The sequence below is a fragment of the Nakaseomyces glabratus genome, chromosome H, assembly GCF_010111755.1.
Source record: "Nakaseomyces glabratus chromosome H, complete sequence".
NCBI lineage: Eukaryota > Fungi > Ascomycota > Saccharomycetes > Saccharomycetales > Saccharomycetaceae > Nakaseomyces > Nakaseomyces glabratus.
In genome coordinates, this window is record NC_088958.1 from 707,546 (window position 1) to 721,450 (window position 13,905).

The 13,905-nt window shown below is 37.1% G+C and overlaps 9 protein-coding genes across 9 annotated transcripts; 4 read left to right on the forward strand and 5 right to left on the reverse strand.

Moving 5' to 3' along the window:
- Positions 1-29: 29 nt before the first annotated feature.
- On the reverse strand, positions 30-1,106 carry MCM21 (Mcm21p; the record flags this gene model as incomplete). The annotated part of the gene is made up of 1 exon (XM_447107.1): positions 30-1,106. One exon carries the CDS (start codon positions 1,104-1,106, stop codon positions 30-32), a length of 1,077 nt encoding a protein of 358 aa, XP_447107.1.
- A 396-nt stretch (positions 1,107-1,502) lies between these two features.
- Positions 1,503-2,777, reverse strand: HIM1 (Him1p; the record flags this gene model as incomplete). Its single annotated transcript, XM_447108.1, has 1 exon — positions 1,503-2,777. The coding sequence occupies one exon, from the start codon at positions 2,775-2,777 to the stop codon at positions 1,503-1,505; it is 1,275 nt and encodes a 424-aa protein (XP_447108.1).
- Positions 2,778-3,115: 338 nt separating this feature from the next.
- On the reverse strand, positions 3,116-4,612 carry TRM5 (tRNA (guanine) methyltransferase; the record flags this gene model as incomplete). Its single annotated transcript, XM_447109.1, has 1 exon — positions 3,116-4,612. One exon carries the CDS (start codon positions 4,610-4,612, stop codon positions 3,116-3,118), a length of 1,497 nt encoding a protein of 498 aa, XP_447109.1.
- A 265-nt stretch (positions 4,613-4,877) lies between these two features.
- On the forward strand, positions 4,878-5,987 carry RRP4 (exosome non-catalytic core subunit RRP4; the record flags this gene model as incomplete). The annotated part of the gene is made up of 1 exon (XM_447110.1): positions 4,878-5,987. The coding sequence occupies one exon, from the start codon at positions 4,878-4,880 to the stop codon at positions 5,985-5,987; it is 1,110 nt and encodes a 369-aa protein (XP_447110.1).
- Positions 5,988-6,081: 94 nt separating this feature from the next.
- On the reverse strand, positions 6,082-7,440 carry OMS1 (putative RNA methyltransferase; the record flags this gene model as incomplete). The annotated part of the gene is made up of 1 exon (XM_447111.1): positions 6,082-7,440. The coding sequence occupies one exon, from the start codon at positions 7,438-7,440 to the stop codon at positions 6,082-6,084; it is 1,359 nt and encodes a 452-aa protein (XP_447111.1).
- Positions 7,441-7,919: 479 nt separating this feature from the next.
- On the reverse strand, positions 7,920-9,077 carry DYS1 (deoxyhypusine synthase; the record flags this gene model as incomplete). Its single annotated transcript, XM_447112.1, has 1 exon — positions 7,920-9,077. One exon carries the CDS (start codon positions 9,075-9,077, stop codon positions 7,920-7,922), a length of 1,158 nt encoding a protein of 385 aa, XP_447112.1.
- A 256-nt stretch (positions 9,078-9,333) lies between these two features.
- On the forward strand, positions 9,334-10,170 carry IPK1 (inositol pentakisphosphate 2-kinase; the record flags this gene model as incomplete). Its single annotated transcript, XM_447113.1, has 1 exon — positions 9,334-10,170. One exon carries the CDS (start codon positions 9,334-9,336, stop codon positions 10,168-10,170), a length of 837 nt encoding a protein of 278 aa, XP_447113.1.
- Positions 10,171-10,348: 178 nt separating this feature from the next.
- Positions 10,349-12,355, forward strand: RAD34 (Rad34p; the record flags this gene model as incomplete). Its single annotated transcript, XM_447114.1, has 1 exon — positions 10,349-12,355. The coding sequence occupies one exon, from the start codon at positions 10,349-10,351 to the stop codon at positions 12,353-12,355; it is 2,007 nt and encodes a 668-aa protein (XP_447114.1).
- Positions 12,356-12,609: 254 nt separating this feature from the next.
- Positions 12,610-13,446, forward strand: PIB1 (phosphatidylinositol-3-phosphate-binding ubiquitin-protein ligase; the record flags this gene model as incomplete). The annotated part of the gene is made up of 1 exon (XM_447115.2): positions 12,610-13,446. One exon carries the CDS (start codon positions 12,610-12,612, stop codon positions 13,444-13,446), a length of 837 nt encoding a protein of 278 aa, XP_447115.2.
- Positions 13,447-13,905: the final 459 nt, after the last annotated feature.

Genomic DNA, 13,905 nt, shown 5'->3' on the forward strand with positions numbered 1-13,905 from the left:
ATATATTGTTAAATATTTTATAGAACTAATTAATTTCTCAAGCTTATTAACTTATACTTTAAATCATGAAGTGAACCTTGTAACATCATGGCTAATCTTTCCTTCTCATCATCACTCATTATTTTCGATTTAATAGTACAAGCAATTATTGAGTACTGATGGATATGAAATTCAATTTTGGTGGTCCCCTGTAATGTGCATTTGATCACAAGAGATTGTAAATCCATATCCAAGTCATCAATTATCCCATCCTTTTCTAGTTGTAGGAATAGCTCGGATCTAATAACTATTTCAACTAGCAATAGATAAATACATTTGGCAAAGAGGTAAACATCGTCATAAGTTCTTATCAAGCCACCAGTAACCTCTGCAAATATCCCTTCTACGTCGATATAGTTGGGTACAGTATATTTGAATAGTTTCCAATCATCAGATTTAGCAGACTTCTTCAGCAAAATATAATGTGGTTTCTCAAAGCTTTTAGATGATTCATTAAAAATATCAAACCGTATACCAAGCATATCTCGAGTAACAATCATCTTTTCAGTTTTGGAGTCAAATATCAGATCAGAGGGGTCCACAAGAGGGAAATAACTTATTCCAAAGAGCCTATATATGTTTTCATACTGAATTGGCTCTTTGCTAACTTTACCAGTAGAGTTTGGGTTCAATTGTTGTATCTTCTGTTTTCTTTTTGATGGTGATATCAGTATGTCAGTATCTATAACATCTCTTACGCTCTCATCAAATAGTCGATGCTCCACTAGAGGTTGTGTTTTCAGTACCCATTCATGTTCAGGTAAACTATGTAATTTCTCGTTCACAACTGAGCTTCGAGACTTCTTCTGTGGAGTCACAGGGATAATATTAGTGTCGTCAACATCAGTCGCACTTTTATCAATCTCATAACCGAGCAACAAATCTCGTAATCCTGGATTCTTCTCGAATATATCATTAAAATCTCCGAATGCTTTATCAAACTTGATAAATTGCTCCGGATGCTTCAACTGTTCCCTTAACTTCTTCGATTTCTCCTGTAGACCATTGATCTCACTCGTTAGTGCCTCCACATCTTGTAACAGCTCCTCAACAGTAACAGTATCCATTATTCATGTATATTGATATTTAATAGTATGTGATTGTTGATACAGCATTCTGTATGACAAACACTTAAATGGAATCATATGTAGTATTACTGCTGTTTATGTTTTGAGTTCTGAAATTTCGCGTAGGAATTGCGCGATGAGCTAGCTCGGATCAGAAATAGCAATGAGCTAACGTTGAGCAATAATAGTTAAGCGAGCCAGATATAATATGAGGCTAAGTGTAGTATTTAATTTTTTATATGTATCGAGTTACAATATTAAATGCCTTGCGGGCTAATTCCAAAGTGTAGATTTACCGAACTCTGCAAGCTGCTAGAAACAATACTTTGAATTGGTCAAATTTTGCCAATACTCTGTCGATTTAACGTGCTTCATAAGTCTAAAATAATTTACTAATTATTTCATATTATCCATTTCTTCACTAGTAACAACTCTAGTCAATGGTTCCTCATGCAAATATTTGTCTACAGCAGCAATGGAAATTGCGTAGGCTACTTTTTGTGCTGGGATACAGTACCCCAATAGCTTTGATCCTGGTATTCTGTAAAATGTTCTTGCTACAATTTCGCTAGCCTTTATAGACATTCCACCAGTTCTAATATCATCTACAAAACACTCCATATTCTGCAAAAAAGCCTTTTTATGGAGTAAAGCCCTCTCAAATAGACTGCTATTTTTTAGGATGGAATCGTTTGTTGGATAAATATCACTATGCCTTCCTACAAGAGGGCCAGGTCTTAGGATGGTTAATGTCTTCAGAGGTGGAGTAATTGCATTAGCTAGAGTTGATTCCAACTTCATTTTAATTTTGAAGTATGGTGAAACTGTACTAATTATTGTGTTATTGAAGGAAGTTACGATTATGACGCTCTTATCGTCTGTGTTTGAAAACGCCTTAACCAGATCAACATTTAACTGATAGTCAATATCATTATATGTAGTATTGGATATTTTGTTCCTATTTGTGGTTGTACCTATGGTGCTTATCATGGTTTTAATATCTGAGAGTAATGGAAAATACCTCTTTAGTGGCATCTTTTCTCTAAATGAGATTGCTTCAACCTCATCAGAGAATATAATAGGAATAACTGACGGCCAGGAAAACGAATTTTTAATGATTAATTGGATATGATTAAAGATGAAGTTCAATTTTAGTAGGTTACCTTCAGCGGACATGTATTCTAAATAATACATATATTCCTTACCGTAATACTCACCGCTGATTGGATTTTTCCCAGTAACATTTTTGCCTTTATCCTTATAGTATAGGAAGCCATCAAATGTAGCATCGTTGGAGGTTTCTATATCTTGATCTATATCCAATGGAACGCAAGTTCCTTTGTTGTAGTGATATTGAGATCCATTGAAACAAAATGGTCCAAAACTGTTAGCACTTGGTGATTTCAGGTATTTGTCTAAAGGTTCACCGATTTTCCTATTGAAACAATAAAGACATGTCTTAATAGTAACATTTTCTAGTCCTTCCTCGATTGCTTCAAGTAATAGCTCTCTTAGTTCAACCGCGCTATTCAAATAAAAACACGGATCCAGTAAATACTCGAATACCAATGAGCCAGTTAAGCCAGTGGATCCGAATAGAAGTATATTTTTTTCAAAAGTTTTCTCTCTCGACAGAGAGCCACTGGTATTTTCCAAGTTTGTGGTGATCATTATGGTATATCAAGCTATCAATATATCTTTTTCACCAACAACGTTGGATAGATTGTATAATGGCTCTGTCAAGGAACATAAAATGTATAGGCAAATAATACTACTAACCTGGTTATTGATCCAATATTAGTAACATTAATAACAAATGAAATAACTTCCAAAGTAGCGAGACAGCATCATATTATTGTTATGACACAAAATGCAGCTGTTGGTAAAATAATGGAAACCAGCATGTGTAGTTAGTAATTAACTTGACCCTAATTTATCCAGTGCCTATATGCTCTTTATTAATAAAAATATTACTTGTTTCTATACTACAGTTTAACAGAGATGTTTATTCATTGCTTGAATGCAACTTCTTTGGGAAGTTTAAAGCTGCAACAAAACATTGGCTTTGTTGGTGAAACCTTTCTTACCAGGTGGAAAGCAACTGCTTCAAATGGCAAAATATCAGCAGAACAGTCCATTTCTTTCAAGATTCTATTGAATACTCGTTTATGCAATTCTTCCATGGAGACTTCTTCGCCATTTTCATATTTCTCGAAGCAGTGAACATGTACATATGGCATTTCTTTGTAGATTTCTGGATCAATATTGTTATATACACCATTAAAATTTCCCAAGAATGTTAATGCAGAGTCAGGTAAGTTCATAACATAATGGCTAATATTCTTAGGTATAATGTATTCCTTATATTGCTGTTCTAGCTGTTTAGGTTGTGGTTCATTTTCATTTCCCTTTCTTCTTTTCTTACCTCTTAGTTTTATAGCATGTCTTACAACTCCATTTGATTCTTCTCTGAAATTATCTAATATATTAGCTGACTGTTTTATGAATTCTGCACCATCATGATTAAAAGGTTTTACAAAATCAGAAACCTTATTAAGAGTTATATTTTCTTGCAAATATTTGAAACTTTCTGGGTTCAAGTCATTGGCTAAGACAAAACTAGGTTTTTTACCTGCTGGAACAGCAAATGGACCAACCCCTGCAAATACATCGCAAACAATTTCACCATCTTTAAAATAGTCTGTTACTAACCGTTGATGTTCAGTGTGTAGTCTAGAATTCCAATAAACTTTGCTGAAATCGAATCTGAAAGTACAGTCAGATTCTTTTTGTTCAACAACTAAGTTAGTGCTATCACCTGCTATAACTTTCATTGGGAATGTTCTGAATTGTGTTGCAATTGAGCTAACTTTATCCACTACGCACTCGATCTTGTTGTTTTTATCTAAAATCACCTGTCCTATTAATGAATCGTATGGCTTGAATTCGTTCCTCAAGTTGAGATGAGCGACATGGCCTGTTATAGTAAATCCTGTTGGAACCTCATCCAAAAATTCCTCTGGTAACACACTTCTCAGAATCTCCTCAGCTTTCCAAAAATTATAGTCCAAGGTATATTCATATGGCAAAAGCTCAGCTTGTTTCTCATTTAAGTAGTCAACAGCTCCCTGCGAGAGTACTTTAGAAACATCTTGAACATTCGTTATCTTATCAGTTAAAAGAACACCTTTTGTGACTAATTCATTGTCACAAGCAACCGTCTTTGATGGAGCATGGCCATCCTTATACTCAAGTTTGATCACATGAGGTATTCTTGGGATTCTTAATATAGATTCCTTGTAGTTCTTTGCAAACTCGCTAATATTACGAGGATCCTTAAATTTGACCACCACTAATGGGATCTTTTTGGTAAAGAAACTCCTATCTAACTCTTTCATCGATCTATTGACCGGAGGTGAATATTTGTACATATTGTGTTGAGTGCTCATTGTGGACCAATTTCTCACCAATCTATATTTAGGAAACCAGGAAAAAAATCTGTGCATCCACACAAATAGTAATTATTCAGTTACGCTAAAAGATTGGGCAATAACCAACAAGCTGTGGGTTTATACAACTAGGCATTGTGTTGATGTTTATGCTTAACATTTGAGCTCATCGCAATTTTTTGACAAAAAAAATTTCAAACATTTTTTCAGAAATTGAAGCTCATCGAGTAATAATAGTGAGAAATAGCATATAAGATAAACCATTGAATCATTGTTCTAAGTAAAGCATAAACAAACAACGATTATAAAGAATATACTGACGATGTCTTCTGTTATCTCAGTGGTTAAAAGAACCGGTGGATTCCAGAGCAACTCGATTGAAAGTGATTTTGAGAGCGATGAGGACATGTCCTATGGCAGCGATGTTGAAGAAGGTCAAGATGCCGACGGAGATATGGAGATGAAAGAGGAGAAAGGAAAGGGTAATTCAGATATAGTTACACCTGGTGAGTTGATCACTGATGATCCGGTGTGGATGAGAGGTCATGGTACCTATTTTCTTGATAATATGACATACTCTTCTGTGGCAGGTACTGTCTCTCGAGTAAATAGGTTGTTATCTGTGATCCCTTTGAGAGGTAGGTATGCTCCAGAAACTGGTGACCACATCATCGGTAGAATAGCTGAAGTTGGTAATAAAAGGTGGAAGGTAGATATAGGTAGTAAGCAGCATGCTGTCCTGATGCTAGGGTCTGTGAATCTACCTGGTGGTATATTAAGAAGAAAATCAGAGAGTGATGAGTTACAGATGAGATCATTTCTGAAAGAAGGTGATCTTCTTAATGCAGAAGTTCAATCTTTGTTCCAAGATGGTAGTGCGTCTCTACATACAAGATCGCTAAAATACGGTAAGCTAAGAGATGGTATCTTCTGTCAGGTTCCAAGCTCTCTAATTATAAGATCAAAGAATCATACACACAATCTACCGGGAAATGTTACCGTACTTTTAGGTGTTAATGGATTTGTATGGTTGAGAAAAACATCAAAAATGGATCTTACAAGAGATGCACCACCAGGTGGCAGTACTGGTGCTGGAAGAGAATCATCTGTCGGTCCAACTGGTGCTACACATGTCAACACAAACACAAACATTTCTATTACAAGATTAGAGGAAGAATCATCATGGCAAATATATTCTGATGAAAACGATCCGACAATAAAGAATAGTGAAAGAAAGACTATATCTAGATATGCCAATGTAATAAAAGCTTTGGCTTTTTGTGAGATAGGTATTACACAGGAAAGAATCATTAGTGCATATGAGGCAAGTATGGCTTTCCCAAATATTGGTTCATTAATAGAAAAGGAAACGATGGAATCAATAGGTAGAGATGTAATAACAGTAGAGAGAATGAGAGGTACTGAACAATAATTATTTTTCTGGCATCAATTCTTTTATAAATATAATATTATATTTGAATCTTTTCATAATTATACTATTTACAGTTTCTTAATGGCTGTCATATTTACTTACTAGTATTACTGGGAATTTCAGCGTTATTACTATTTACATTAGAGGTCGTCCTATTGTTTTCCTCGTTCATATGTTGGATCTTCTCTCTCAACCCAGATCTGAAGTATTTTTCAATGAAGCTAATTTCTTTCTTCTTTCTCACATCAGATTTCTTTTTTGCAACTACACACCATGTGGTACCAAGATGAGAAGTATATTCTTCGACTACATCTAGTCCAGAATCGTCTAGTATCTCTCCGATGTCTAAGTTCCACCTACATCCCCATGTCTCAAGTCTCCTTTTGGCTCTCTTGTCTAATATTTTGTTTATTAATCCCACAGACCCTCTTCCATGCTCTAATAAGACAATTCTCCCACCAGGTTTGAGTAATTCTTGGAAATTTTTCAAGGCTTTGACTGGATCTTCATGCGAACATAGTCCAAAGGCTTCAATAATAGTGTCAAACTTCTTTTGCTCTTTTTTATCGGGGTCATCACCAGCTAAATCTAGAAGATCTTCTGCCCTTCCTTTGACAAATGCGACTTTTTTGTACGTTGGAAACCTGTCTCTAAATTTTTTATTAGCTATTTCCAGCATGTTTTCGGAAGAGTCTAAAAATATTAAGGAGTTCACCCTCTCTATGTCCAGATACTTGATGTTCCTTCCTGTACCACAGGCAACCTCTAGGACGTCACCTTCACAGTGCTTCATCAACCACTTTCTTTTCCTTCCCATTAAAATTGCTCTTTCTTCACTATTGATAGCTTTGTCATATTCTTCTGCTTTATGATCATAAAATTCTGTAGTATCATGAGCAGGAACAATAGATTCGTTTAATCGATTTTGGTCATTGTTCTCCAAAGTGATTCCATCAAAATCAGTGATTCCCTTATCAATCATTTGTTGATACTGTTCTAGTTTCAATTCGTCACGTCTTCTCAGTTTACCTCTAAGTTCTTTTATTCTCAAGCTCTCATATTCATTAATACCGCTGGTCTTGGCCTTCCCCTCCAATTTTTCGAGTTCTTTCTCTTTTTGAAACAATTTCTTAGAGAAATAAACACCATAAATCAAGAATATTGCATAAATACCTACCATGTACTTCGTCATGCTCTTATTGAACTTCTCTGAGCTTGCAATAGCAGCCCAACGAACTAGCCGATACGGCGATTGCAACGCCTTTTCATGTTTCTCTTTGGCAATCTCCTCTTTCGTCTTAGGACGTCTCACTTTAGCAGTCGGTTGAGGGATATATGTCTTGGTATTGGAATTGGCATCGGACTTGTACCTAGCACTGTAATGAACCTGGAGTATTGGTCGCACAACAGGAAAACGGTTCCTAGTCTGCGCAACACAGCGCATTAAAAGCATTGTTCTAGTAACTGTGAGTATGAGCTTGTATGTACTGATATATACCGAATAGTATGTCTACATTATTGCTATACAATTTTTATAATTATTGAGATTGTAAGGTTTGAGTTAAGCATATTAAGTATTGCTGAAATTGTTGGGACGTATGCAATAACATGGAATTATCGAGTCATAATGAATGCAATTGACAGTCCTATGTAGATAGCGTTCCAGTATAATTATAAAAAATCTCATAACATCGTTACAATAGTTACATAGCAGCAGGAAGCACTCCCGATGATATCTATAAAAGGAAGTGTATAAAAAGGGCTCTTTCTTTTTTGTTTGGATAGAAATATGATCAAGTCAAAACATCGACGAAATAATGACTCTCGTGCGACTTCAATTTCTGGTTCATTAAAAAATACATTTTAAAGGAGTATGTTGAGATTTGGCCTCTTTGAAGGTATTTAATTAGGTTATCATTTATAATCTGAATCTTAGTTCTTTGGTAGAGGCTTACCATTGGCGAACGTGGCAGCAACGATCAATGGGAAAACAATAGTAACATCAGCATAAATCTTCACAGACTTAGCTTCTGCCTTAATTTTACCCCAAGAAACAGCTTCATCGGGTCTTGCACCAGCATCAGAACCGTCAAACTCTTGACCAGTGTTGATATAAACTGCATAGTCAGCACCATTTCTCATTAGACAAGCGTTGGCAATATGATGCTTGATCAAACCACCACCCAGAATAATCATACCAGCTTTTGAAGCTTCCATAGACATGGAGTTGATTTTTCTGATATCAGCGACAATATCCAGTCTGATTTGCTTTGGAGAAGCCTTGAAAGTGTGGAAGAACAGCATGTCACCAATGGAACCATCAGTAATGGCTGGGCAGAAGATTGGAATCTTATTCTTGTGAGCCCAGTATAGAACAGAGGATTCGTCATTGATCTCCTTACCAAGACGGTCAATCAGTTTCGAAGGAGTCCAGATTGGAGAATCGACATCAGTGTTAGCATCCAAACAATCCTTACCGTGCTTGGCCACATATTCTTCTTGCTCCTCTAACATCTTGTCGAAGATTGGAACGATCCATTCTTCAAACTTACAGTAGTTGTCGTTTGGAACCAATAGATTACCGATACGGTTCATACCTTGGTCACGAAGGGATTTACCTTCCAAGGAGAATTCACCCAAATATGTTGGTGCCAAACACTTAATGATATCTTCTTCGATACCACCGGCAGTAGCAACAAGAGCATCAACCATCTTATGCTGCACAAGATATCTCAAGGTTTCACGTAGACCAGAACTAATCAAATTGGAAGTGTAACCCATAAAGACAGTGGTCTTTTGGTAGCCAGCGTCGTCGAATTGACCTTTTCTGTCATGCTCATCAAGCTCATCAATGTGCTTACCTCTCCATGATCTCATTTCATCAATGATATCACAAGCTTTGCCCAAGGAGCTAGCTTGAAAACCCATGGTCTTCATAGAGTTGACAAGATCAGAGGCTCTCATGTCTGTGGCAGTTGCAGCGGAGTAATCAATACCTTTGACCTGAACAAAGTCATCTGGAACTGGAACAGAGGCTTTCAAAACAGCATCCTGTAGAATGTCTGGAAGTTTATCGTTGGCAGCAGACATGGTAATATCTAGATATATTTTGAACTATGTCTATTCTATGAGTGTTGAATATTGAATACTAATGAAATTAATTATAACATAGTAGTTATTAGTTCTGCAATTTTTTTTTTTCATTTTTTTTTTCACTTTTTTCACATTGCGGGATAGCTCATCGCGATGAGCTGGGAATTATATAATATGGCATAATAATTATACCAGTTAAGAAATTGTGTTGATTCACCATATTTGACTTTAGCGATGGTATAGTTTTGGATGAATGCTGGTTGCTGAAGGAGGTGCAAATATACTTTTGGAATTGGATCATAGAGGTGTGTTATATCGCTGCAATGTTCGCGATAAGTCACTTAAGGTTAACAATGAGTACACTTATAAGAATTACAGGTATATTAACCAAGTTGTGAGACCTTTGTTAGGTGATTGTATACCTGAGATGGAGCTTGTTGATATTCCTTATGACCGGATTTCGGGCATCATTGGTGACTTTGTAGGTGATCCCGATAGTGATCATGTATCAGCACTGACTATCAAGAACTTGAGACCAACTAATGTATATGGTGAAAAGATAAGATACGATGATCACTTTACAAAAGTCTATCATGATGACACTATGGAGCATATCTTGGTGGAGATTAAGCCAAAATGGTTGCACCATGCGAAATTCTGTAGGAATTGTACGCATAACAATTTGAAGAATCGAAAAATACCATATTGTTATGCGTTGATGGTTGTCGACCCAAGCCACGTTTCAGATATGCTATTGCACACAGGAATTGCTTTCCCTAGGAAGTTTTTGATTAAATTTGTTGACTACTTCAGTAAGTCTGATAATATACTCGCAAAACTGCATGACATTCAAAAGAATCTTGACTCAAACGTTTCAATGAATGATATTAAGAGCATTGATGATGTGTCTGATGCTTTTCTACTTAATATGACTCTTAAGGATGTTTCTTGTTTTATAGAATGGACCAGAGAGCCGGACTCACTGGAAGTAAATGTTGTTGATGTAGACATGAAATTGGTGTCAAAGTTAGACCATTGGGTCAATACCCACATACAGTTAAGCAACTCATCAAATTTAGTTCATCATTAAATATAGTTTTTATTCTTCATTTACTGCAATATATCAATCTTTTGTACCAAAACATTAAATACAAAAGACCAAAATATAAAAAAAGTGTCAGAGATTGCAATGAGACAATAAAAAGCTTAGGGCCTAATGAGTAAAACTCATATGTACTTAGACTCATCATACCCAAACGGGCTATATAATGAACAATAAGAGAGACCGTGAAGATGAGTTAGCGGATCTCTCTGCAAAGCGACAAAGCTTAAACACGGGTGAGGAAACAGAATTATTTTACGATGAATCAAGCTCTAGTGAGGAATCGGACATTGAAGACATTGATTGGGAGGATATTGATTTAGCTGGAGATATCACTGTTAAACTAAAAGCTCCATTGCACCAAAATGCAACCAATAAGAGAAGAAGGAAAGACAATTTCTATCATCGTTTGCGATACGGTTTGCATATAATTGCAATACCAATTCTTGTGGCGACTTTAATTAAGAGAACTAATTGGACCCAAGATGAAAGACTGCGAAGAAGATTGAAGAGATCAGTCCCTAAACAGATCACCAAAAAGGTCAAGAATTGGTCAAAGAGCTCACAAGATATTCGAATTTCATCGATTAGGACACTACTACTTGGCCTAGTTATGTGGTTCAGGGCCAATTACCAGATTAATAGCAACGGATTCAGACAAAATTTCTACAGACTGCACTATATATTTCGACTAGATGATGGAAATGTAATGAAGCCCTATCGAGAAGCTTGTCTTAGAGATCAGCACAAATATTATGGGGAAAGACCGGACATCGCTGGAAATATCGAAGACATCAGAACATTTGTACGAAACAAGAAGGCAAACAGAGACTATTTAACTCTCTTTTTCATCACAATCTTACGTGAAATTTTACCCGCTGATCAAATAAAGAGTCTCCGGTTATGCTTTTCACTTCCCCTCCATAATTTCCAAATATCACCGAGAAATATTACCAAATTAGCCAGCAGGGATGCTGGTAAAGTTCCTAACAGATTTGATACCGACTTATTACAACCCTATTTCTGGATAGAGTTACATACAATTGATGAACCTGATAAGTTATATGTTATCGACCCTGTCGTACATATAGAAGAGGGAAATATTGTAAAAAAGTATAATATTGATGAACCTGTTGACATCTTTGAACCTATAAAAGATCTTAATCTGAATGTAAATCAATGGTTTCAATATGTAATAAGTTGCGATGCTAAAGATATGACAATCAGAGATGTATCTGCGCGCTATATTCCAGATATTTATTATAGATACTATGACAGGACAAGAGGAAGTGTCTTAGAAACGACGCGCCAATCTAAAAGTCATCACTTCTTCATGAGAGTGTTAAAGTCAACTTCTAGATACCGCAACGACAACACCGTCTTGATGAAAACCATTGCAGCCAAAAACTATAAGTTACCGAAATCTATTTCTGAACTTAAGAGATCTCCAAACTTTAAAGGTCTACGAATATTGAAACAAAGCGAGACTGTTAGTAGTAAGGCAAAGCCGGTAGGGAAGGTACAATATGGTGGTAAAAAAGATAAAATATATCGAATCAGCGACATTTTGCCATTGAAAACCAGACAACACTGGTATCTATTGGGTAGGACAGTCAAAGAAGATGCAAAACCTATAAGAACTAAAACGATCCCCTTGAGAAAAAGGAACGCTATTTCTTCAGCACAGGAACTTAATTTCGCTAGGGAGCTTTTCTCATATGAACAAACGGATTTAACACCCAAATATCCTTCGTCATATAAGGATGTATATGGGATATACCATGTTGTTTGTGATGTTGATTTTTATAAGAACAAATACAAGAATGTGGAGATATATTCTAAATCGGTAATTCCAACCGGGTTTCGACTGATGCGTACTTTTGACAAGGACTATAAGTTTGACTTACGTAGATTGATCAAAAATGCGAACGTGGAAAAGGGCAAAAAAGGTCAGAAATTAATCAAATATCTGGATGTAGTTAGTGGGTTTGATTTCAGGAAGGGTCAAGCAACTCCGATTAAGACTCATATTTTGGTAAACTACATGGACTACCGCAAAATATTATCACTACAAAAAGATTATATAGAGCTTCTAAGATTAGAATCATGGAGTAACTTTATCACAAGACTGAAGATTAAGTGTGAATTGGAGGACAAATACGGCAAATTATAGATAGCAATATTCTTTATACACATCATGTAAAACGAACTATCAAAAAATGTAAACTGTAATAGACGGGATGGGAATTCAATGCGATGAGCTGAGGTAGTGAAAAGATATGATCAAGGTTTAGCCACGGGCACAAGATACACATTTGAAACAAATCACATCGAGAGCCATAATAAATACCTTCAGTGGAAGTGTTTACTTTCATACTATTGCTACATATATAAAGAATACCAAAGGAGAATAAACGTTCAGTAATTATGACGAGGCGGTGTTCAGTGGTGAATGCTGGAGCTATATGGAAGCCGGATGATGACTCCAAGGTATGTGACAAGTGCGGCGTGCGATTTACATTCTTATACAGGCGGCACCATTGTCGGTGTTGTGGGAACATCTATTGCCACAACTGCACACATAACTTCATACTGTACGACACTACACGGGTGCGAGTTGTCAAGAACCCCGAGAGCTACTGGGAGTACCCGCCATATAGAACCTGTGACACATGTTTCGAGACGTTAAGAAGCCAGAACCTCATATCATCTAAATATCACTACGAAGAGATACCTGATGCCGACAGCAACGAGCCTGATGATACCTCTACAGACATCGCAGACTCGACTGCCGGTACGACCACCACAGACACTACTGATACGACAAATACAGATAGCAGTATGAATCACGACTCGCACGCATACGAAATGAACCATTGTCCTCTGTGTAACCAGGATCTACGGACATTCCCAACGGAGGAAGATGCGCAGCAACATGTAGAGCGCTGCATTACATCAGCAGAGCAGACACAGCAGCACCAAGAGCAAGAGTCAGAAGAGCCACCCCGATGTCCGACTCTACAAAACAGAATGCTCGTCTACAAGATCCCCACTACCACCGCCCCAGAGAATGAACCCCAGGGGTATCAGGAGTGCCCGATATGCTTCGAAGAGATGGTGCCTGGTGAGAAAGTCGGGCGTCTGGAGTGTCTGTGCGTGTACCACTATAGCTGCATCAAGAGCTGGTTTCGGAAAAAACGGAAGGAAATGAGCGTGGCCACCGCCCGCAATTTTTGCCCGATCCACGACGCAATCACCCTCTGACTATCGCACTCCCCGCTGTGCAGAAATGCATTATCTAATTATTACAATTGGCTGTAATTTTTCTATATTAACGACTTGCTACGTATATTTTAATGAGATCTACATTTTTGCTCTTAGGTAATTTACATATTGTTCGCGGCATGTCTCTCCCAGCAGATGTATGCGTACTTGAGTGCGTACTTGTGTGTGCACTTGTGTGCACTTGTGTGCACTTGTGTGGCTCTGCTATATATCCAGGTCTAGACCTAGACATTCACACCTTCAATTGTTAGTAATCTAAGAAACAACACCCCCCCCCCCAACGCTGGGAACTATATCGGGTGTCTCTAACAAACTGCGTACTTTAGAACACAACGGATATATCGCCAAAAAGGTCCAATGGAGAACAATGGGAGGGGAGAGAGACGCATTCCCCGTTTTATCGGATACGAGAGAAAACCTTATCACAGAGTTACTTCC